This window comes from Narcine bancroftii, chromosome 4, assembly GCF_036971445.1.
Source record: "Narcine bancroftii isolate sNarBan1 chromosome 4, sNarBan1.hap1, whole genome shotgun sequence".
NCBI lineage: Eukaryota > Metazoa > Chordata > Chondrichthyes > Torpediniformes > Narcinidae > Narcine > Narcine bancroftii.
In genome coordinates, this window is record NC_091472.1 from 214,836,428 (window position 1) to 214,860,000 (window position 23,573).

A 23,573-nucleotide genomic window follows, 5' to 3' on the forward strand; every position below is an offset into this window, starting at 1 on the left:
CTATTCCATTGCAAAAAAAAACTGCATGTCCATTATCTATCTATTTTATTATATATATTTATTATGGACCTATTTTTGTATATATTACCTCTTTTTATTAAATTTCAGACATACAGCATGGCCATTTCAGCCCACGAGCCTGTGTTGCCCAATTTACAATTTACACCCCATTAACCTATACTGGTTTTGAAGGGTGGGGATAAACCAGAGCCCCCGGGGAAAACCCACGCAGATACGGGGAGAAAGTAAAAACTCCTTACAGACAGCGCAGGATTTGAAACCCGGTGCTAATCGCTGGCACTGTAAAGGGGTTCCGCTAACTATTTCACCAACTGTGCATTAGTGTAGGTAATTTAGTTATGTACACTATTGCATGTCTGTGCATTTATCTGCTTTAATTATGAAGTACTCTTCTGGTGCATTTGAACATCAAACAATATATATGACCATAAGCTCATTATCATGAATATCATATTGAATTGGGTAACATTGTTACCAACTTCCTCCATTATGTCCCAAAGCCTGGTTCCCTGAGTCAGGGCATGGTGTTGTAGAAAAGTATGGTTGTTGTTTTGTTACAGCCCAGTGGTGCCTATCACTCCACTTCCTTCAGTTGTTCACTGGAGGGCTGTGATCGTGCTTTGATTGTATCTCCTTATCGTGCCTCTCTTCCCCCTCATTCTTAGATGTTTGAAGGGAACATGAACTACGACACTCCCGAGATCCGACGATTTGATCCGGTGCCTGCGCGGTTTGTCCGAGTGTATCCAGAGAGGTGGTCCCCTGCTGGAATCGGGATGCGTTTCGAGTTACAGGGCTGTGATTTACTGGGTAAGTGCATTGGAGTGATGTCTGCAGGGCTGGGGGCCAATACTGGTGTGTGTGTGTGTGTGTGTGTGTTGTGTGTTGTGTGTGTGTGTGTGACTGTGCACATTTGTATGTCTATGTGCATGTGACTGTGCACATGTGTATGTCTATGTGCATGTTTTTGTGTATGTGTAACTGTTAGTGTGTCTGTGTGTATGTGAATGTGTGTGAGTATGTGAGTATGTATCTGTGCGGTCCGGGCTGAGGGTAGGCGGCGGCGGCCCCGATCCGGGCAGGAGCAAGGGGGAGGCGGCGGCCCTGGCCTCGGTCGAGTGAGGCAGGCGGAGGCCCCGGTCCGGGCAGAGAGATGGAGGTGGTGGCCCCAGGCCGGGCACAGGGAGAGCAGCGGCGGCCCCGGCCCTGGTCCGGGCTGAGGGTAGGTGGCGGCGGCCCCGATCCGGGCAGGAGCAAGGGGGAGGCGGCGGCCCCGGCCTCGGTCGAGTGAGGCAGGCGGAGGCCCCGGTCCGGGCAGAGAGTTGGAGGCGGCGGCCCCAGTCAGGGCACAGGGAGAGCAGCGGCGGCCTCGGCCCCGGTCCGGGCAGTATGGACCGACCTAGGAGGGGAGGCAGACCCCTCCAGCCCGGGTAAGAAACCTGCATAGGAGAAGGCCACTCCGATATAAAACCTACGACCCAAGGACCTCGCTGCCACGTCCCAGCTTGCTTGGCCACGGCACACGAACCATGGGTGTAAAGGGTGGGGCCAGTACTGCGCGCACTGCACTCCACCTAATAGCTCCTTTGCGCAGGCCCGAGGACAGGTCCACGTCCTCCCCCTCCACATCCTCCCCCTCAAAAGATGCTCACAAACTCAAGCTAGCATGCTGGAACATCAGAACCATGCTACACAAGGCTGACAGCCACCGACCTGAACGTCGGTCTGCCCTCATTGCACATGAACTCCTCAGACTTGACATCGACATAGCCGCTCTCAGTGAAGTCCGCCTGACAGATGTAGGCAGCCTCCAAGAACGCGGCGCGGGCTACATACTCTACTGGTCTGGCAAGCCTTTGGATGAACGACGCCTATCTGGTGTAGGCTTCATGGTCAAGAACTTCATTGCCTCCAAACTCGAAAACCTTCCGACAGGCCACTCGAACCGAATCATGTCCATGCGACTCCCCCTTCAAAACAAGCGTCGCATCACCCTCCAACCCTCCAGGCGGAACCAGCAGAAAAGGACAAGTTCTACACTGACCTGCGCAACCTCATCCAACGCACCCCTCCAGCCGACAAGGTTGTCATCCTTGGTGACTTCAACGCTCGCATCGGCAAAGACTCAGAAACCTGGCCAGGAATCCTGGGCAAGCATGGTGTCGGCAAGTGCAACGACAGCGGGCGCCTCCTATTGGAGCTCTGCGCAGAACAGCGGCTTGTCATTACAAACACCCTTTTTCAGCAGAGGGACAGCCTTAAGACCACCTGGATGCATCCCCGATCCAAACACTGGCACCTCATGGACTACGTCCTGGTGCGAGAAAGAGACAAACGAGATGTGCTCCACACCAGGGTCATGCCCAGCGTGGAATGCCACACTGACCACCGGCTGGTTCCCTGCAAGCTCAACCTTCACTTCAAGCCAAAGCCCAGGAACAGTAAAGCCCCCAAAAAGAGGTTCAATGTTGGAAACCTGCAGTCAGACAAAGTGAGAGGAAACGTCCAGGCAAACCTCAAAGCAAAGCTCGACGATGCAATCCGCCTCACGGACCCGTCCCCTGAAACCCTCTGGGATCAGCTGAAGACTACCATACTGCAATCCACTGAAGAGGTACTGGGCTTTTCCTCCAGGAAAAACAAGGACTGGTTCGACGAAAACAGCCAGGAAATCCAGGAGCTGCTGGCAAAGAAGTGAGCTGCCCACCAGGCTCACCTTACAAAGCCGTCCTGTCCAGAGAAGAAACAAGCCTTCCGTCGCGCATGCAGCCATCTTCAGCGCAAACTCCGGGAGATCCAAAATGAGTGGTGGACTAGCCTTGCTAAGCGAACCCAGCTCAGCGCGGACATTGGCGACTTCAGGGGTTTCTATGAGGCTCTAAAGGCTGTGTACGGCCCCTCACCACAAGTCCAAAGCCCGCTGCGCAGCTCAGACGGCAAAGTCCTCCTCAGCGACAAGATCTCCATCCTCAACCGATAGTCAGAACACTTCCAATCTCTTTTCAGTGCCAACCGCTCAGTCCAAGATTCCGCCCTGCTCCAGCTCCCTCAACAGCCCCTAAGGCTAGAGCTGGATGAGGTCCTCACCCAGGATGAGACATATAAGGCAATCGAACAACTGAAAAGTGGCAAGGTATGGATGGAATCCCCCCAGAGGTCTGGAAGGCTGGCGGCAAAACTCTGCATGTCAAACTGCATGAGTTTTTCAAGCTTTGTTGGGACCAAGGAAAACTACCTCAGGACCTTCGTGATGCCACCATCATCACCCTGTTCAAAAACAAAGGCGAGAAATCAGACTGCTTAAACTACAGGGGAATCACGCTGCTCTCCATTGCAGGCAAAATCTTCGCTAGGATTCTCCTAAATAGAATAATACCTAGTGTCGCCGAGAATATTCTCCCAGAATCACAGTACGGCTTTCGCGCAAACAGAGGAACTACTGATATGCTCTTTGCCCTCAGACAGCTCCAAGAAAAGTGCAGAGAACAAAACAAAGGACTCTACATCACCTTTGTTGACCTCACCAAAGCCTTCGACACCGTGAGCAGGAAAGGGCTTTGGCAAATACTAGAGCGAATCGGATGCCCCCCAAAGTTCCTCAACATGGTTATCCAACTGCACGAAAACCAACAAGGTCGGGTCAGATACAGCAATGAGCTCTCTGAACCCTTCTCCATTAACAATGGCGTGAAGCAAGGCTGTGTTCTCGCACCAACCCTCTTTTCAATCTTCTTCAGCATGATGCTGAACCAAGCCATGAAAGACCTCAACAATGAAGACGCTGTTTACATCCGGCACCGCACGGATGGCAGTCTCTTCAATCTGAGGCGCCTGCAAGCTCACACAAAGACACAAGAGAAACTTGTCCGTGAACTACTCTTTGCAGACGATGCCGCTTTAGTTGCCCATTCAGAGCCAGCTCTTCAGCGCTTGACGTCCTGTTTTGCGGAAACTGCCAAAATGTTTGGCCTGGAAGTCAGCCTGAAGAAAACTGAGGTCCTCCATCAGTCAGCTTCCCCACATCTCCATCGGGCACACAAAACTCAAAACGGTCAACCAGTTTACCTATCTCGGCTGCACCATTTCATCAGATGCAAGGATCGACAACGAGATAGACAACAGACTCGCCAAGGCAAATAGCGCCTTTGGAAGACTACACAAAAGAGTCTGGAAAAACAACCAACTGAAAAACCTCACAAAGATAAGCGTATACAGAGCCGTTGTCATACCCACACTCCTGTTCGACTCCGAATCATGGGTCCTCTACCGGCATCACCTACGGCTCCTAGAACGCTTCCACCAGCATTGTCTCCGCTCCATCCTCAACATTCATTGGAGCGCTTTCATCCCTAATGTCAAAGTACTCGAGATGGCAGAGGTCGACAGCATCGAGTCCACACTGCTGAAGATCCAGCTGCGCTGGGTGGGTCACGTCTCCAGAATGGAGGACCATCGCCTTTCCAAGGTCGTGTTATATGGAGAGCTCTCCACTGGTCACCGTGACAGAGGTGCACCAAAGAAAAGGTACAAGGACTGCCTAAAGAAATCTCTTGGTGCCTGCCACATTGACCACCGCCAGTGGGCTGATATCGCCTCAAACCGTGCATCTTGGCGCCTCACAGTTTGGCGGGCAGCAACCTCCTTTGAAGAAGACCGCAGAGCCCACCTCACTGACAAAAGGCAAAGGAGGAAAAACCCAACACCCAACCCCAACCAACCAATTTTCCCCTGCAACCGCTGCAACCGTGTCTGCCTGTCCCGCATCGGACTTGTCAGCCACAAACGAGCCATAAATCTTCGTCCGCGAAGCCAAGCCAAAGAAAGAAGATCTGTGTGAGGCCATATATCAGCAAATGTGTGTGTGATTGTGTGTTTGTGTGTATGCGTCCATGTGTGTATATGTGGGCGTGTTTGGGTTTGGGTGTGCATGTGTGTGTGGGTGTGTGTTTGCGTGCACGTGTGTGTGTGTGTGTGCATGTGTGGATGTGCATGTGATGGTGGATATGCATTTGTGTGTGTGTGTGTGTGTGTGTGTGTGTGTGTGTGTACGCACATGTGCTGTGTGTCTGCATCTGTACATGTTTATGTGTGTTCTTGGGCACACCCACATACACACCCAACTTCATACATGCGCTGGTGTTTTCTGTGTAGGGTTAGGGTTGGGGAACAGACCTTGGTGACTGGAACAGCCTGACAATGTTAACACTTAGAAGTGGCCCCAGGTTAAACCGCAAACAACATTTTACAACTTTGACATATTTCATCTGTGCAAAGCCACAACATTCTTGATCAATAACAGTCACGGTTTTACTCGTCTCACTGACAAGTTCTTGAGCGGATTCTACCCTTCTGCACACTCACTGGTGCTCACGTAGCTCAGTTTTTATCAAGTGCAATGTGATTTCTGGCACGCAATCAGTGTTGGTACATTTAATTCCAATCCCTCAAGGTAGCACCCACACCTGCCAACCATCCTGCATTTAGTACTAACACACGATCTCCTTCCCTGCGAGCACAAAATCCTCTCACTCAGCTGATCTTCTGTACTCTCACTGCTGAATTCTTACATATGTACTCAAAACGCACAGAACCCCACCTGCATAATACTTTATTGTCCTACCGCCATAAATGTAGCTCACTATATTGGGCAGCAAGGTTAGCATTATTGCAGGACCAGCAAGCTGGGTTTGAATCTGTCGCTGTCCATCAGGAGTTCTCCCCGTGTCTGAGTGGGGTCCTCTGGTCTCCTCCCACAAAGACATATGGGTCAGTGGGTTAATTATGTGTGTATTTGGGTATGCTGTAGCTCGAAATAAAAAAGTGATGAATTCTAAATATTCGATAAACAATCAAACTTGGACTAATTAAATCTGCACACCCTTCAACACAAAACAGAGGAGCACAGAAACAGGTCCTTCTGCCCATGTGTTACAAGAAATAGAGAGATTATTATTTGTGGGCAGTCATGGCTGCCTCCTGTGTCTCTACACACACAGACACACTCACATCCCTCACACGCTACACACACCACACACACACACACACTCTCTCATACACACACCACACACACACCACACACACACACTCATATTCACACATTCTCACACAGACACACACTCACATACACACACTCTCTCTCACACACACTCACATACACACACACACTCTCACACACACATACACTCACACAGACGCACACACAGATGCATACACACAGACGCATGCACATGCGCGCACACACGCACACATACCCACACACACCACAATAAATTAGACACCCTCACTCTGTTATTTTGTGAAAAATGCTTCCAAAGCAATCTTTAAACTGGGGAACTGGGGTGGGTTATTTACAGTGACAGGCAAAAAGCATAGAAAGTTTGGAGAAAAACCTGTTTAACTCTTGGAGTGGTAATAACTTGGTTACATTGTCAATCGAAATCAATCGAGAGCTTCCCAATGGAATGGACAAATGAGACATAGTAGATTCCAAGTCTGTGGGGAAAGAATGCTAAAAAGGATCATCATGGTCTTGATGGGCTGAACAGCTTCCTCCTACACTGTGGCAATTTTATGATTCTACAACTTAATGAATGGAAAGACTTTTTAAAGAAATCGTGTCTGAAACCAATCGCCTAACAGTTTTTAATTAAAATTGTCGCAGTGGGCTCAGTTAATTTATGTGAAACATGCAAGGTAATTTTAACATGTTTTAATATGATTCCAAAATTTGGTTGTGTGGACTTCTTTGGAACAGAATTTCGGAAATGAGAGAAATGTGCAGCTGCTACTATCCTGCAAGCAGAAGCCAACTACAATAGCTACCTGCCCCATATGATTTACTCTTGAGTTCAGCTCACTTCGTTTTTCTCTCTTTAAAACGAGAAGCAGTGGAGTTTAAGCCAGGGGCTGCTCACCAGATGTTTGGGCGTGGGGAAGCACTTACGAAAACGACTTGGCCCCCCGGAGTTCTCGGCGCAGGAAATCAACAAGAGGAAGGATCTGTTCCTAATTAATGGCGGGGAGGTGTTGAGGTACTCCATGAGCAGGCTAACTGGCCCGATCATCACTCTTTGCGGTTCCCTCCAAACCTCAGGCCATCTCACCCGCTCTGCACAGCCACAAGCCAGGCGATTGACTGGGGGGGGGGGGGGGGGAGGATGGTCTGTTTACTCCCTGTGCACGGTGCGCCCTGGTCTTATCTTTTGATCTGTTTAGGTTTTAACGATACCTACCAGGTTTTTGCTCAAGTGTGCTGTTGTGTGCAGTTGCCAGCGGTTCCTCAGATGTCGGATGAGTTTTCCCACCCACTCAATCTCTTCTTCTCAGTCACTTTAATTCTCTGTCCATCACTTCCTCTTTATCCCTCCAATCCTTGCTTCTTCCTAACCCAGTGGTTCCCAACCTTCTTCTTTCCACTCACATCCCACTTTAAATGTTCCCTCTGCTCTGTGATGAGTAAGGGGTTGCCTGTGAGTGGGAAGAGAAGGCTGAGAACCACTGCTTTCAACCAAATTGTTACTGAAATATTTGGCTTGAGAAAAATTGTCATTGGCCCATTCCCTTTGGAGTTCTGAATGAGTTGCACAGAACGAGTCAATGAGGGACGATTAAAGCAGTAGTTTTCAATCTATTTTTTTCCACCCACATCCCACCTTAAGCAATCCCTTACTCATCACAGAACACCAAGGGCATAGGGATTACTTAAAGTGGGACATGAGTGGGAAGAAAAAGGTTGAGAACTACTGTCTTAACTCTATCTCCTTCCTTCCCCCTCAATAATTATCCTTTCCCCACAGTCAAGGACAGGACAAGGTTACCTCCTTCCCAGCCTTACTTCTGAACAACACAGAAAAAGGCCCTTCAATCCAACTAGTTCAAGATTCAAGCTTCTTTTATTGCCATTTAATAAAACAGAGAATGTGATATGACACGAAATTTCCTTCAGTCCAGCGGTTCTCAACCTTTCACTTCCCACTCACATACCATTTTAAATAATCCCTCTGTCAATTGGAGCTCTGTGATTAGTAAGGGGATGTGGGTGGGAAGGGAAGGTTGAGAATCACTGCTTTAGACCCAATTGTGACTGAAATATTTGGCTGGAGAAAAATAGTCATTGCCCATTTCCTTAGGAATTCTGAAACTCTGCACAGAACGAGTCAATGAGGCACGATTAAAACTTTTTCTTTCCACCCACATCCCACCTTAAACAATCCCTTACTAATCACAGAGCACCGATGGTGTAGGGAACACTTAAAGTGGGATGTGAGCAGAAAGAAAAATGTTGAGAACCACTGCTCTACTCTGTCCACTCTTTCCTAGAGACAGTTGAGAGAGAATCTTCAGTATAAGGAATTTCTGGGCACGTGAGAAGGAGCACATTACAGGGAAATTTGCGGGAATGGGATTGCATAGTTTTAACAGATGGAATGGCCTCCTCTTGTGTCATAGAGATGAATATGCTACCTCCAAAAGACATTCAACTCTGAAAGTGGTTTGAAAGAGGGCAGGGAAGATTTACAAGGCTGTTGCCAGGACTTGAGGAACTGAGTTACAGGGGAAGGTTAAACAGGCTGCGAGTTTATTCCCAGTACCATCGGAGAATGAGGAGAGATTTGATAGGGGGGACACAAAATTTTGAGGGGTATGGATAAAATGCAAGCAAGATTCTTCCACTGACATGAGGTGAGACGAGAACTGGAGGACGAGGTAGATGAAAAGTGAAAGCAGAAATGTTTAAAGGGAAAATTGGGGGGTTGGGGGGGATCCACGCAGAGAGTGGTAGGAGTGTGAAGTAATGAATGCATGCTTAATTCTGGTATCTAAGAAAAATTTGGATAAGTTCATGAGGGCTGTGGTCTGGGTGCAGGTCAGTGGGATGAGGCAGAATAATAATTCGGCACAGGCTAGATGGGCTGCAGAGCCTGTAATGTTCTGGGGATCTGTGGATCTCTCAGTGGAGACATACACAGACTGCAGATGCTGTAATCGAGAGGCACTCGGGCTGAACAGCATCGGTGGAAGAAGAATGGTCGACATCGCAGGCCGGAACCCTTCGTCGGGAGAGAGGAGGGAAAGGTCTTCAAGGTCAGGGGAGGGGGAAAGCTCCTGACAAAGGGTTCCAGCCCAGAATGGTGGAGCACTCTCTCTCATGGTCGCTGAGCTCCCCCGGCAGATAGATGGTGCCTCTCGGTTTAGCGCTGAAGCATCAGCCTCGGTGTACTCAGGCCTTTGGGTCAACTATTAGGGTCTTCCTGTATTTGCTTTCATACTGCTTTGCTTGGGCATGTAACCTCTGTTACTGAACTGAATCCAGACATTCTGGGAAACTGGCAGGAGTTCGTTTACAAGAGTGATTTAAGGCAAGGCTTCTGAGTCATTTAAAAAAAAACAATCGTCATAAAGAAATTATTTGGTGCAGACAATTCAACTATAAAATAAAGGGATTCAATCATATTTGAAATAACCACTTTGTAATATGAAACAGTCAACATTTTACAGAAAACTATCCGGTCTTCTAATATTTTTCCACTCTTAATGTTCAAACACAGACCAGGCACTTTAATTCCAGACATTTTACAGAGTGTGTGTGTGTGTGTGTGTGTGTGTGTGTGTGTGTGTGTGTGTGTGTGTGTGTGTGTGTGTGTGTGTGTGTGTGTGTGTGTGTGTGTGGTGTGTTGTGGTGTGTGTGTGTGTAATTGTCTCTTAATGACACTTGCATTTACCAAAGATTTCTCTTCATTACTTGTTTTCATGTTGAGGGGTTTTACGAAGGGTTTTGCTCTGTTACAGAGAGCCGATCATTTGTCATTTTGTCAGGAGAGGAAGTGGGGGCCATTTTGATACAATTAAGAAGAGATCTAAGCAGGGTTTATATAAGATGCATTTGTAGAAAGCTTAATCAAAATTAGAAATCCGTATGCTGGCACTTGGCAAACAATGACAGATTGAAATACATATATTTTTTAGTGATGTAATTGCCTCCAACCTGCTGGGATCTCTCTGCTTCTATTTTGGATGCTGAAACATCTCCCAGTATTTTTGGGCCTCATCCAGTCCACACATTCTGAAACTCCCAGACCTCTCAACTTCCCTTCTCCATCCCTTGTGATGCACCATCAATAATCACAAAAGACTGGCGTTGTGAAGCTAACAGGCTTTTATTAACTATAGACTGGAGCAGCCGTCAACCTCATTGACTGATCAAAGCGGAGAGGAATGGGGTGCGTGCAAAGGGTGGGATCGGTCTCGGGAGGTGTGTCCAGCCAGCAGCAGCCAGTCATAGCATAGCAGTGGTTTCCCACACCTTGTTTTTGTTCATTGTGGTGAAACCCTTCCATCTTCCCCCTCCCCTCCGAACAAGGTAACCCTCAGCAGGTAGCCAGAGCTCAATACCACACATAAAACAAGCCCTTCGGCCTTTCAAACCCATGCTGGCCTCAGCCCCCCACTCAGCCTTGCATCAGTCCCAGTTTCTTTATGCACTCTACTTTCCCCTCAGAGTTTCCCTTAAGCTTGGGAGGCTGAAGGATGGTCTGGCAACATTTTGAGGGTTGTAAATAAGTTAGATAGTCTTTACCAAGAGTGGAAATGCAGGAGGGCAGAGATTTAAGCTGAAAGGGAGTTAATTTAAAAAAGATATGCAGGGTATTTTTTTTTGCACAGAGAATGGTGGCAGTCTAGGGAAGGTGATGAAAGCAGGTACAACAGAAACATTTAAGAGGCAAGTAGAGAGGGTTTGTGGCTGAAGAATCTGCTCTTATAACACATAACCAAATAACAATTACAGTATAGACACAGGCCATCTCGGCCCCTCTAGTCCGCACCGATTTAAGTGATCTCCTCGAGTCCCACCTACCTGCTCCCTGTCCATAATCCTCCAACCCCCTCACATCCATGCACTCATCCAACCTTCTCTAAAATGACAAAAATTGACCCTACTGCAACCACCTCTTCCGGAAGGTCATTCACTCAGCCTCCACTCTCTGTGTGAAGAAGCATCCTCTTATATTACTCCTAAAGTTTTATCCCCTAACCCTTAACTCATGACCCCCTTATTCCAATCTCCTCTATCCTCAGGAGAAGAGCCTATACACATCTACTCTGTCTATCCCATTCATAATTTTAAATACCTCTATCAAATCCCCCCTCAACCTTCTACACTCCAATAAATAAAGACCAGTCGACTCAATCTTTCTCCGTATTCTAGATACTGCAATCCTGGCAACATTTTAGTAAATCTTCTCTGCACCCTCTCTTCCTTATTGATATCTTTCCTATAATTTGGGGACCAGAACTGCACACAGTATTCCAAATTTGGCCTCACCAATGCCTTGAACAGTCTCAACATCACCTCCCAGCTCCTATATTCTATGTTTAATGCTGCATCATTTCAGCCCATGGGAACAAATACACCCATGTGGCTAATTAATCCACTGCCTCTGTATGTCTTTGGAACATGGGTTCATGTGACACCATCCATTCTACCTCTCACCTGCCCCTGAGTGGGGGGGGGGGGGGCAACTGACAGCAGCCAATTTATCACACCAAACCCCATGTCCTTGGGATGCGACAGGAATGTAAAAGGATGAGAGGAGACTTGATAGAGGTCTACAAGATTATGAGAGGGTGGAAAATCAGCACCTGTTTCCCAGGGCAGGGTCAGCAAACACCAGAGGACGTGTGTACAATGTGCGGGGGAGGGAAGTTTAGGGTACATTTTTTTACCCAGAGAGTTGCAGGTGCCTGGAAGCCTTGCTTGGGATGGTGGCGGAGGCTGAAACATTTGGGGATATTTAAGAGTCTCTCAGACAGGGACGCAGATGAAAAAAAAATAGAGGGTTACGGAGTAGGGAGGGTTTAGTACATTTTTTTAGGGATATACGGGTCAGCACATCACCGAGGGTCGAAGGGCCTGTACTGTGCTGTGGTGTTCTATGCTCTATGAACCCCTGGAGGAACGTCCTGGGTACATTGTAAACTGGCCTGTTCTGTGGTGTATATGGTTATATAGTTATATGTTTATTGTAGAGGGGCAACATTGAGCTGACTGAGAATATGCTGTCTTTTCAGCGACCACCACCTCTGCTGCCACTGTCGCGTCGACTCAGTTTGGTGGGGAGAACATCACCGAGACTCCTTGTGTGGATGAGGCTGACCCAGCGTGCATGGTCAGCTCCCATGTTCTTGGTGAGTTACACTGATTGCATTACAAGACCAGAACAGGATGAAAACGAGGTTGCGCTTTCGTTGCAAGTGTCTTACTTCCGGCTCTTTGCAGAAGGGGAAAGGAAAATTAAAGGGTGGATGTATCTCTCTCCAGTTCCTTAACGTAAAGATTCAGTGAAAGTGGCTGCAGGTGGTCAAGAGGGTGTATGGTTGCTGTTGTCAGTTGTGGGATTGTAAGGAAATCATCAAAATTAAACCAGTTAGGCTTCACCTAGAGAATTGTGCGAATAAGACCGTAAGAAATAGGAGCAGGAGGCCCGTTGAACCTGCTCTGCCATTCAATAACATCAAGGCTGATCGGACTGTGGACTCAGCTCCACTTACCCATCTGTTCCTCATAATCGTTCTATCTCATGTTCCTCATAACTATATCTCAAATATATTTAACGAGGCAGCCTCTACTGCTTCCCTGGCAGAGAATTCCACAGATTCACTACTCTCTGGGAGAAGCAGTTCCTCCTCATCTCCGACCTAAATGTGCTCCGCCAAACTTTGAAATTATGCCGTGTGGTTCTAGCCTGCCTAATGGAAACAACTTTCCTGCTTTTATAGGGTCTTCTAAATTCCAGCAAGTGTAGTCCCAGGTCCTCTCCGGAATCAACCTAAAGAACCTCTTTCTGGTCGCCCCATTACAGGGTGGATGAGGACATTGGAGAGATTTACCGGGACATTGCCTGGATTAGGGGAGAGGTTGGACAAATTCAGGCTGTTTCCTGCAGTGTCAGAGACTGAAAGGAGTCCATAAAATGAGGAGAGGCATTGATGGGGGGGGGGGGGGGGGGGGGGAACAGAATCTTTTTCCCAGGGTGAACATATCAAATATTAGAGTTTAAGGGGAAGATGGGGGAGTTTATGTGGGGCAGTTTTTTTTTACACACTGAGAGTGGCGGGTGCCTGGAGCAGGCCGTCAGGGGTTGTGGAAGCAGCAGACAAAATAGAAGAGGTGACTAGATAGACACATGAATGTGCAGGGGATGGACGGCTATGGTTCAAGCTGCAGAGATTAATTGGTCACCCTGTTCAGTGCGGATACTGTGGGCTGCTTCCCGCGCTCCACTGCTCCAAGTCTAGTGCCAGCTACGTTCCAGTGGATCAGGTCTTCGTTCTTAAAACCAATGAGCCGAGCATTCTGGCCCTAAAATACAGTAAAATATTGGCTTTTACATCAGGGAAAGGCAGAGAAAATGATCAAAGCAGGCTAATAATCGGAAGAAACTTCACCAGAGCTCTGAGCCGGTGATTCTTCATGACATTGGTCATTAGTCTAGGGGAGCGACCATAAGATCCATGGCCACTATGCCAAGCAATCACAACGGTTAGTTTGCAGGTTCAAAGTTCCAATTTATTGTTATACATACAACCCTGAGATTCTTTTTTTCTGCGGGCCAGGCAGAATTTCTACTTATCAGTAGTGCAAAATAACTACATTCAAGAGAAGAAATTTATTCAAAAGAGAGAAATATAAAGAAAGAAATGTGCAAATTCAGAGTCCTTAAATGTCCCTGATTGAGTTTGTCATTGAGGAATCTGATAGTGGAGGGGTAGGAGCTGTTCCTGAACCTGGTGGGGCGTCTTGTGGCTCTGGACCTCGTTCCTGATGGCAACAGTAAGAACAGAGGGTGTGCTGGGTGGTGGGGATCTTTGTGGCTGCTATCCATTGGCAGCGTTCCCTGTAGATGATAGTGGGGAGGGTTTTGCCTGTGATGCCCTGGGCTGCATTCACTACCTTTTGTGGGGTTCTACGCTCAGGGGGTGTTTGGTGCAGCAAGTAATCAAGAAGGCAAATGAAATATTGGCCTTCATTTAATAGACGGAATGAATTTAAGAAGAGGTCGTTTCTGCGGCAACTGTACAAGGTACTGGTGAGGCCACACCTGGAGTACTGGGTGCAGTTCTGGTCCCCTTACTGAAGAAAGGATCTATTAGTTTTATTGGCAGTGCAGTGGAGGTTCACCAGGTTGATTCCAGAGATGAGGGGGTTAGCCCTTGAGGAGAGGTTCAGTGGCCTGGGACTGTGCTTGCTAGAATTCAGATGAATGAGAGGGGATCTTATAGAAATGTATATAATTGTGAGAGGGATAAACAAGATTAGGGAGGAAAGTTGTTTCCACCAGTAGGTGAACTAGAGGACACGGCCTCAAGATTAGCGGGAGTAGATTTAGGATGGAGATGGGGAGGAACTGCTTTTTGAGAAGTGGTATGCCTGCGGAATTCTCTGCCCCAGGAAGCAGTAGAGGCTGCCTCACTGAATGCGTTTAAGACCCAGATGGATCGATCTTTACACAGCAGGGGAGTTAAGGGTTATAGGGAACAGGTGGGTAGGTGGAGTCCACGGCCAGATCAGCCACGATCTTATTGAATGGCGGCGCAGTCTCGATGGGCCGGATGGCCGGCTCCTGCTCTTATTCATTACATCCTGAAAAGCAGGCCCTAGGAGTCAATCTTTGAGATAAGCATGGCATTCCCACTGAAGTGTGGTCTGGGTGGACAGCAGGCCGTCACGAGATTGGCCATCAGCTCAGGCTTGCCGCATGGGAGGGGGATCCTTCAGAGAGGGTCGGGCAAGTGTTCCAGCTATGTACAATCCCCAGCAAGGCAACTGTGAAGCTGTTCCACCATGTGGCCGCTCACCTTATTTCTGCTGGTTTCATTCTCTTTCACAACCATGCGGGGCTTACACATCAATGACACATCCTCCCTGTAGACCTGTGGTTGTCTGATGGCCCAGAGCTTAATGCGGTTGACAATGTCATACATGACATTGCCCACTAATGGGGGGCAATGATACCTTGGCCTCTATTGCCTCCATCATCTGCAGGACACTCGCAGGAAGGTGGGGGGGGGAGGGGAAGGTAGCAGTCGCCTTCGAGGCTGCGGGGAAGAGAACGAGTATGTCTCCTGACAAGGAACTGGCTTCCCACCGTGCAGAAATCAACACCAGCGTCGAGGGCTTCAACTGCAGCTTCGGGGACCCGCAGGACAGCGAGCTCTGCGGGTGGTCGCATGACTCTTCGGCCTTGGCCAAGTGGGCTGTCCATTCAGGGGATCCGGGACCAAACCACAACCATGGTGCAGGTAGGTCGAGGTCGAGGCAAGTGAGTATGTCGCCTCCTGCATTCTGGACCTTGCCAAAGGGCCTAGTCCCAAAACCATAGGTTACCTTTTACTTTCTACGGACGCTGTGTGACCTGCCGAGTTTCTCCAGCACATCTGTGTTTTGCAGACTTTCCCATTAGCTTTGAATTGTTGTCTGGTACCATTTGCACATCATGTAGCGCTTTACCCTGTCTTCTTACACCTTTTACTCAATGTTAAATAAACTTAAAGATCCAGCCCTCAAGTTCACACTACCTTAATACCCCAAAGAACCAACAAACCCTGTATCCTTTTCTTTTGAAGGGTAGAAGGACCCAGGAGAATGTAGACAGTGCCAGGTTCAAACCGTGGTTTTCCTTGCTCCTTATTCCTCATCGTTGACTAGATTTCAGATTCATTGTCAGACCACATACATGACATCACATACAACCCTGAGATTCTTTTTTCCTGCGGGCGAGGCAGAATTACCATTTATTGGTAGTGCAAAAAAAATCTGTACTTAACATACACCTAAACAAATGAACTGACTGTGCAATACAGAGAGAAACAAATAAAGAGCAAAAGTGAGAGTCCTTAAATGGGTCCTTGATGGAGTTTGTCATTGAGGAGTCTGACAGTGGAGGGGTAGCAGCTGTTCCTGAACCTGGTGGTGCGAGTCTTGTGGCCCCTAGATCTTTTTCCTGATGGCAACAGCGAGAACAGAGCATGTGCTGGGTGGGGTGGGTCTTTGATGATTGCTGCTGCTCTCTGATGGTAGAGTTCCCTGGAGATGTTCTCAATAGTGGGGAGGGTTTTGCCTATGATGTCCTGGGCTGTGCCCACTACCTTTTGCAGGACTTTACGCTCAGGACTATTGGTGTCCCCTTAGAGAGATGCAGCTGGTCAGCACACTTTCCAGCACACCTCTGTAGAAATTTGCCAGGGTTCCCTATGTCATGCCAAACTTCTGAGGATGCTTTCTTCATTGGTGTGTTGGGTCCTCTGAGATACTGACTCCCAAGAATAAGACAGTGACATTCCTTCCCTCAACCACCGCATGCCTCTCTCTCTCTTTGACACTCCAGAAAACCGGCCTCATTTGCCTAGCTATCTCTTGAACTGGAAGGTTTCCTGTCAGGATGCATCGGCACTGGGATGGGAACTGCTCTGCCCATAGTAACTATGGAGAGATGTGCATGCAGCTCAGATCATCAGACAAATCTCTTTCCCCTCCATCAGTTCCCACTGTCCTGAAAACCAGCCAGCAAGTGAAAGGACTCATCCCACCCTCCGGCCACTCCGTCTTCCTCCCCCTCCCGTCAAGAAGATGATTCACAAGCGCAAGATCAGGCACCGCCAGATTCAAGGGCAGTTTTCAACCCGCCGTCATCAGACTCCTGAAGGAGCCTCATGCCAGTAAAATAATGTTGCCTCTGCTGAGTTCCAGCCGATCCCTCTCTGCACTCTTGTCCTGTGTTTTCAATGCTGTATGATGTATGGACGGCTTGTAGATTGAACTTTTTTCGCCGCTCCTGACAATGAACTGATTGGAGGACCATCTTGGCCTCCTGGAACCTTACACATACCTCCTTGTGTTTCAAAGATAAATGGAACTACTTGCACGTGGACATTTCAAAGATGCTGGAAGGGCAACGTGCCAGGCTCCTCAGTCCTGTGGTGCCTCCCATTAACAGTCACCGTTGCATGGTGTTCTGGTACCAGATGAGGGGTGCTAGCGTTGGCACCCTGCGGGTGCTGCTGAGGAAGAGAACGGACGATGTGATGCTCTGGTCACTGCGAGGAGATCAGGGAGACAAGTGGAAAGAAGGAAAGATCATCCTCCCAGGATACAACAGTGACTATCAGGTGATGAGCTCTCAGGATTATGAGTCGTTTAGCTAGGGTGGACAGCCAGCACTTTGTTCGTAGTGGGACCACAGCTAATACCAGAGGGTATCTGCTTGCAGCGGCTGGAGAAACCTTTAGGGAAGATACCTGAAGTGGGTCTTTTACACTGAGAGTGGTGGAGGCTGTTATAATTTTGATAAGCACATGGATGTAAGAAAAGTAGAGGGTTGTGGGTAAGAGGTGGGAATGGATTATATTGTTGTGGAGTGGGTTTACATGTATCAGTACGATATTGCGGGCCAAAGAGCCTGCACTGTGCCAAGATGTTCTATGAATTACAGTTACAGTGACCCCCCCCCCCCCCCCCCGCCCGGGGCTTTTCCATTCCTCATCATTATCTTGATTCCCTTTTCTTCCCAGGTTATCATTGAAGGCATTGTGGGAAGGGGCGCTGGTGGACAGATGGCCATTGATGACGTTGCCATCGCGTCTCACGTCTCACTGGATCAGTGCATTCGTAAGTACCCCAAAAGGTCTCCTGTCACCTTTGGGCTGTGGTAACGTCAGCTGCAAGAGGCAGGGTGAGGGAGGGTGGGGTGTGTGGGGGGGAAGCCAGAGGTAATAAGAAAGATTTAGTAAGTCAGTCAAGAGCAGTGTGGCATCACGGCATTGCCTCACCGATCTCACATCAGCCTCCAAGGTGCATGTAAGCAAAATGCCCCAATTTACTTTCCTTTGTGTGAAGGCAAAGACAGAATCTAGGAGTGAAAGGCTTCCCCTTGGAGACATTGAAAGTCAGTGGGTCTGATCAATCCCAAACCCGGGGACTGCCACTGTGGAGTTTGTGCCTTCTCCCTGTAACGACCACCTCCCACCCAGTTTCCCTGGTTTCCTCCCACATCCCGTAGATGGGCCGACCAGTTCCGATTCTGGATGATGGTGGCATGGTCTCTCCAAACTGTGATGCTGCCGAAACAGTCTAGGCAGAGTGCCGAGCTCAACCTTTAAAGGACAGTAGTGCAGTGGAGGCCGCAAAGGTGAAGGTGTGACAGAAGCGGCACAGCCTGGAGTCTGCCTGCGGTGGCGGCGGGGAGAGGAGGACGAGACTTCTGGTCGGGTGCTGCCAGGGGGGGAGGGGGGGCCGAGGAAGAGGCGCCGTGGTGGCTCTGCGATCCTGCATCTGGGTGCCCGGAGTGGGCAGTGAGGGCCTGGCTGGCTGTCCTGCCGAGGAGGTGCCCGGGAGCCTGGAGTGGTCGTGTCATGTGCCTAGCCTGGAGGTTCGGGAGGGTGTACCATTCTTGGAGTGCGGTACCCTGCGGCTGATGATGGCGGTGAGGGGGGTCTCTCTACCATTACGGTTCTGAAGCTGTATGTGGTGATTCTTCTCCTCGAGCCACTGGACGTTCTCAAATCTGTCTCTGAAATGTGATTGTCTCCACTGTGACCTTTATCTAGTTTTTCATCTTTTTCTCTAAAGCTAGCAGTTTTTATTTACTCCTTACTGTCAGTGTGTTTTAGTCTTGTGTAGTTTTATCTTTTGTTTTGTCTGGAGGAGAAATGGTGTTTTATGTTGTCCAATGTGTAATCGCGGTTTCTGGAGGATGTAATTTTGTTTTTAACTGTGTACTTCATACTGGTCTTAAATTACATTAAAGGCTACGACTAGTACTACTGGTGGGTGCTGAAGGGCATGCAGGAGAGAGACAGAGAGAGAGAGAGAAAGAGAGAAAGCTGGTTGCAGTAGAATAAATATTCTAGGTTCCTTTTATTGTTATGTAATTACCCTTAAAAATGTCTTATACATGATCTACAACTAACCATAGATAGAGTAGATTTTATAGGCTCTTCCCCTTGAGGGTAGGGGAGATTGGAACGAGGGGTCGTAAGTTAAGGGTTGGGGGCAAAAGTTTAGAAGTAGCATGAAAGGGAGCTTCTTCACTCAGAGAATGGTGGCTGAGTGGAATGACCTTCCAGAAGAGGTGATTGCAGCAGGGCCAGTTTTGTCATTTAAAAGAAGGTTGGATGAGTGCAAGGATGTGAGGGGATGGGAGGGTTATGGACAGGGAGTGAGTAGATGGGACTAGAGGAGATCACTTAATCGGTATGGACTAGAGGGGCTGAGATAGCCTGTTTCCGTACTGTAATTGTTATATAGTTATATGGTAAGGAAAACAAAGAGTTGCCGTGAGTATTGCCCGGCACCCCAACAATAAGAGAAAGAGAAGTGAAAGAGAGTCCCCTTCAGAGACACCAAGCATCCGTGGAGATTCGGCTCCAGTGCTCCCGCAGCCTTAGCAGCCGCACATACTCCTGTTCGATTCACCGGTTACCCGAGCTCCCAATCTGAATCCCCACCGACGTGATTGGGAAGCCTTCCGTGCCGCGAGACCCTTCAGGAGCCCTTCTCGCCCTCAGCGCCTGCTCCGATACATGGTTCCCATGAAGCCAAGTCTCCAGCAGGCTGCAGGCCATGGGGGGAGGCGGGGAGGGGGTACAAATGGGATGGATGGAAATCTCTAGACAGGCTGAAGACCCTCCAGTGTGGGTAACCGAAAACCTTCTGCTCACTGCATGAACTGGGGCGTGTGTATGCCCTGGCCTGGATTTGCCATACCCTCTCATTTGATGATGCTTTTCTTTCCTGATCACGCCCACAAAATGATCTCAAGGCATGTCATCACTGGATCACCATGGGAATCATGGCTGGTGGTAATTTGCATCCATAATACTCTCTGGTGGCCTGGTACAAACCGAGCAGGTGTTTGGGGAGAGGGGAAAGGGGCAATGTTGCAGCGAGAGTGGAGATTCATCTTGGGCGTAGCTTAGCAATCATCCCACGAGTGACAGGACAGGAGGTTCACGTAGAACAACTTCAAAGCAGCTTTAGTGTTAACGAGCACCTGAAACATTGCCACAACCCTGTACGTGGCAAGATCACGCGGACAGCCATGAAGTGAAGGCATGGTTAATGGAACATTTATCGCAACGCTATTACAGCACCAGCACCCCTGGGTTTGCATGGGTGCCCCCCGGGGGGGCTTTGCCTTTACCTCTCACCTTCCAAAACGTACTGGATTGTAGGCTAATTATGTGTAATCGGGCGGCATGAGTTTGAACGGCTGGAATCGGCTTCTACTGTGAAGAAAAAAAATAGACAGCCTGTTTTATAATTATGTTGGTAAAGAGATTAGATCACAGTAATTCAATGGAGAGATTGCTCCCTTGTCTTTTACTCTTGTTCGAGTGCAGATGGGACTTTGTTTCAGCAATAAGACAATGGGGCATTCCTTCTGGTCCTCCTGGGGAGGTACTGAGGGGGACCCTCAGCCCCTCCCCTTCCATTCCCCCCCTCCCCAAAAGTGGCAAAGCAGCGAGTTAAGATTAGGCGTATGACAAACTTGCCTTCATCAGTCAGGACACTGAGGGCAGGAGGAACAAGGGCGCCAAATTACCACCGTGCAGGAGGTTGGTGAGACCACTCTCAGAGCACTGTGGCAGTTCTGGTCAGCCAGCTAGTGGAAGGATATCTTTCAGCTGGAAAAGAATGCAGCAAACATTCACGAGAATGTTACTGAGACTGGACGATTTAAATTATAAGAAGCTGGATTGGCTGCAACTTAGCGGAAGAGGGTAAGAGTTATTGACCACCTCCTTTCCATCTTCAACAACAGCGACCTCCTAGTAGTCAATCGTTTCAGTTCCGAGTCACACTCCCGCACTCCCATGCCTGTCCATGGCCTTGTGTACTATCCCACCCAGACCACCCACAGATTGAAGGAACAACACCTGATTTTCCGTCTGGGCTCTCTCCACCCAGATGGCGTTAACATTGTCTTCTCTGCTTTCTGCTAAACCTGCTTGCTTCCTCTTCCCCCCCTTCCTATCTCTCCAGCTCTCCCCTCACCCAGCCAGCATCTCTCCTCCCTCTCATCGATGCTGCCTCCTCCCTCCTCTCAACACCTATCCTCTCCTGCCTTTGCCAACCCCCCTTCAAACTCTTTTGTTTGGACGCCTGCCGACATTCTCTCATACCTTGATGAAAGGCTCAAGCCTGAAACATCGGTTTAGTATCTTTCCCTTTGCTACATAAAGGACACTGCTTGACCTGCTGAGTTTCTCCAGCATTTTGTGCCTTGACTTCAACAACGGTGTCCACAGATTTACTATCTAAGGAGTTATTGAGGTTTAAATAATCTTGAGGGGCATAGATAAGGTGAATCGTCATCGTCCTTTTTCCCAGGATTGGGATAAGGTGAGAAAGGAATGATTTAAAAGGGACGTGAGACTTCACACAGAGGGTGGTGGGTGCATGGAATGAGGGGCCAGAGGAGGAGATAAGAGGCAGGACAAGAATAGCATTTACACGGTATTTTTACAAGTACCTGCATGGGTAGTTTGGAGGGATATGCGTATCGCTCTAAACCAGTGGGATCATTGGGTCTAGCATGGTCAAGTTGGGCCAAAGGACCAGTGTCCACGCTGTTGAACTCTGTGAATCTATGACACCCTCAACCAAGATATTAATCTTGGTTTACCCAGAAAGTCACGGAGACGTCCAGCGAGGGAACAGGCCCAACATGGCTGCACTCATTGGCATTAATCCTTCCCGGACCTCATCCTATTCTTCCCTCTGCCGTTTCCCCCTCCCTCCCCCACCAATATTCTCATTGATTGGAATGAAGGAGCACCTGGGTGGGTTTCCCCCTCAATCTCAGGGTGCCTGTGCAAACTCCACACTGTCAGCATCCAAGATCAGGATTGAACCTGGTGGTGCGAGGCAGCAACTCTACCAGCTGCATCACCGCGGGCTGTCCACCCACGCAAATCTGCTTGCGATAGAACCTCGGGGCAATTGCCATCACAGTTCTGCAGCCAAGTAGAGGAGGGTTTTCATGGATTACAGAAGGATTTGGACTGTTTGGAAAGATGGGCTGAAAGGTAGCAGATGGAGTTTAATGTAGATAAGTGTGAGGTGCTTCATTTTGGGAAGAATAACCAAAATGGGACGTGGGCATTGAAGGGAAAGGCATTGACAAATGCAGAGGAATAGAGGGATCTTGGAGTAATGGTTCATTGTTCTTTGAAGGTGGGTTCCCGTGTAGATAGGGTGGTGAAGAAGACTTTTGGTATGCTGGACTTTATAAATCATAGCATAGAATATAGGAGCTGGGGGGTGATGTTGAGACTGTTTAAGGCATTGGTGAGGCCAAGTTTGGAGTATTGTGTGTAGTTCTAGTCTCCAAATTATAAGAAGGATATCAATAAGGTAGAGAGGGTTCAAAGAAGGTTACTAAAATGTTGCCTGGATTGCAGTACCTAGAATACGGAGAAAGATTGAGTTGACTGGTCTTTATTCATTGGAGAGTAGAAGGTTGAAAGGGGATTTGATAGAGGTATTTAAAATTATGAAGGGAATAGATGTGAATAGGCTCTTCCTCCTGAGGGTAGGGGAGATTGAAACGAGGGGTCATAAGTTAAGGGTTAGGTGGCAAAACTTTAGGAGTAATATAAGAGGAAGCTTCTTCACTCAGAGAGTGGTGGCTGAGTGGAATGATCTACCGGAAGAAGTAGTTGCAGCAGGGTCAATTCTGTCATTTAAGAGATGGTTAGATAAGTATATGGATGTGAGGGGGTTGGAGATTTATGGGCAAGGGAATGGGTAGGTGGAACTAGTGGAGTTTCACGTAAATTGGTGCAGATTAGAAGGGCCGAGATGGCCTGTTTCCGTACTATAAATTGTTATATGATTATAAGTACGGCTGGGTCATCTGGGTGGACTAACAGTTGTTACCTTTTATTCACAGAGCCCATTAGTGCCTTCCCCGGGATTCACACCAGTGAGACGCCGACAGGTGAGTGCCTTGTGTACCATTGCTGATGTTGCTTGACCTCCATAATGATCGGACGAGGGGCTGGTCGGAGGAACGTGACCATTCAGAAATGCATGGGCGAATGTAAGGGGTATTACTCCATCATCAAAGGCCCCCCCCTCAAAGGGGCTGAGTGGGGCTGCCACAGAGATAAGTAATCTGGAACTGACAAAAGAGGAACACTCTCAAATTGAGTTAAAACAGGGAAGCCTGCAGATTGTAGTGCAGTGCACAAAAGTGCTGAAGAGGCTCGGCTGAGTATGACGAAGGGCCCAGGCCCGAAGCGTTGGTCACCCTCTGCTTCCTGTGGATGCTGCATGGCCTGCTGAGTTTCTCTAGAACTCTTGTGCAATGCGCAACACTCTCAAATTACTGTGCGGGGCAAGGAATTGTCTGAACTTTTCCGACTTTGGAGGGACTCAATCTGCTTGTTTTAAATGGGGGTACTCCTCTAAAGAGTAGCAGCAAGGTCTGTACACTTCATTACTTTAGCCTCTGATTGATTGGCCTGTCGGGGCTAATTTAATCTCCTCG

The 23,573-nt window shown here is 48.5% G+C and overlaps 1 protein-coding gene across 3 annotated transcripts in view; it reads left to right on the top strand.

The window, feature by feature from the left end:
* LOC138761579 (neuropilin-2-like) overlaps positions 1 to 23,573 on the top strand; it is a 136,299-nt gene that overhangs the window by 82,705 nt on the left and 30,021 nt on the right. For all 3 annotated transcript variants that reach the window (XM_069933911.1, XM_069933912.1, XM_069933913.1), the window contains exons 10-15: positions 687 to 831; positions 12,091 to 12,207; positions 15,175 to 15,321; positions 16,925 to 17,187; positions 17,590 to 17,686; positions 22,974 to 23,021. In XM_069933911.1, the coding sequence (XP_069790012.1) occupies positions 687 to 831; positions 12,091 to 12,207; positions 15,175 to 15,321; positions 16,925 to 17,187; positions 17,590 to 17,686; positions 22,974 to 23,021 (817 nt within the window). The remainder of the gene's footprint in view (positions 1 to 686; positions 832 to 12,090; positions 12,208 to 15,174; positions 15,322 to 16,924; positions 17,188 to 17,589; positions 17,687 to 22,973; positions 23,022 to 23,573) is intronic.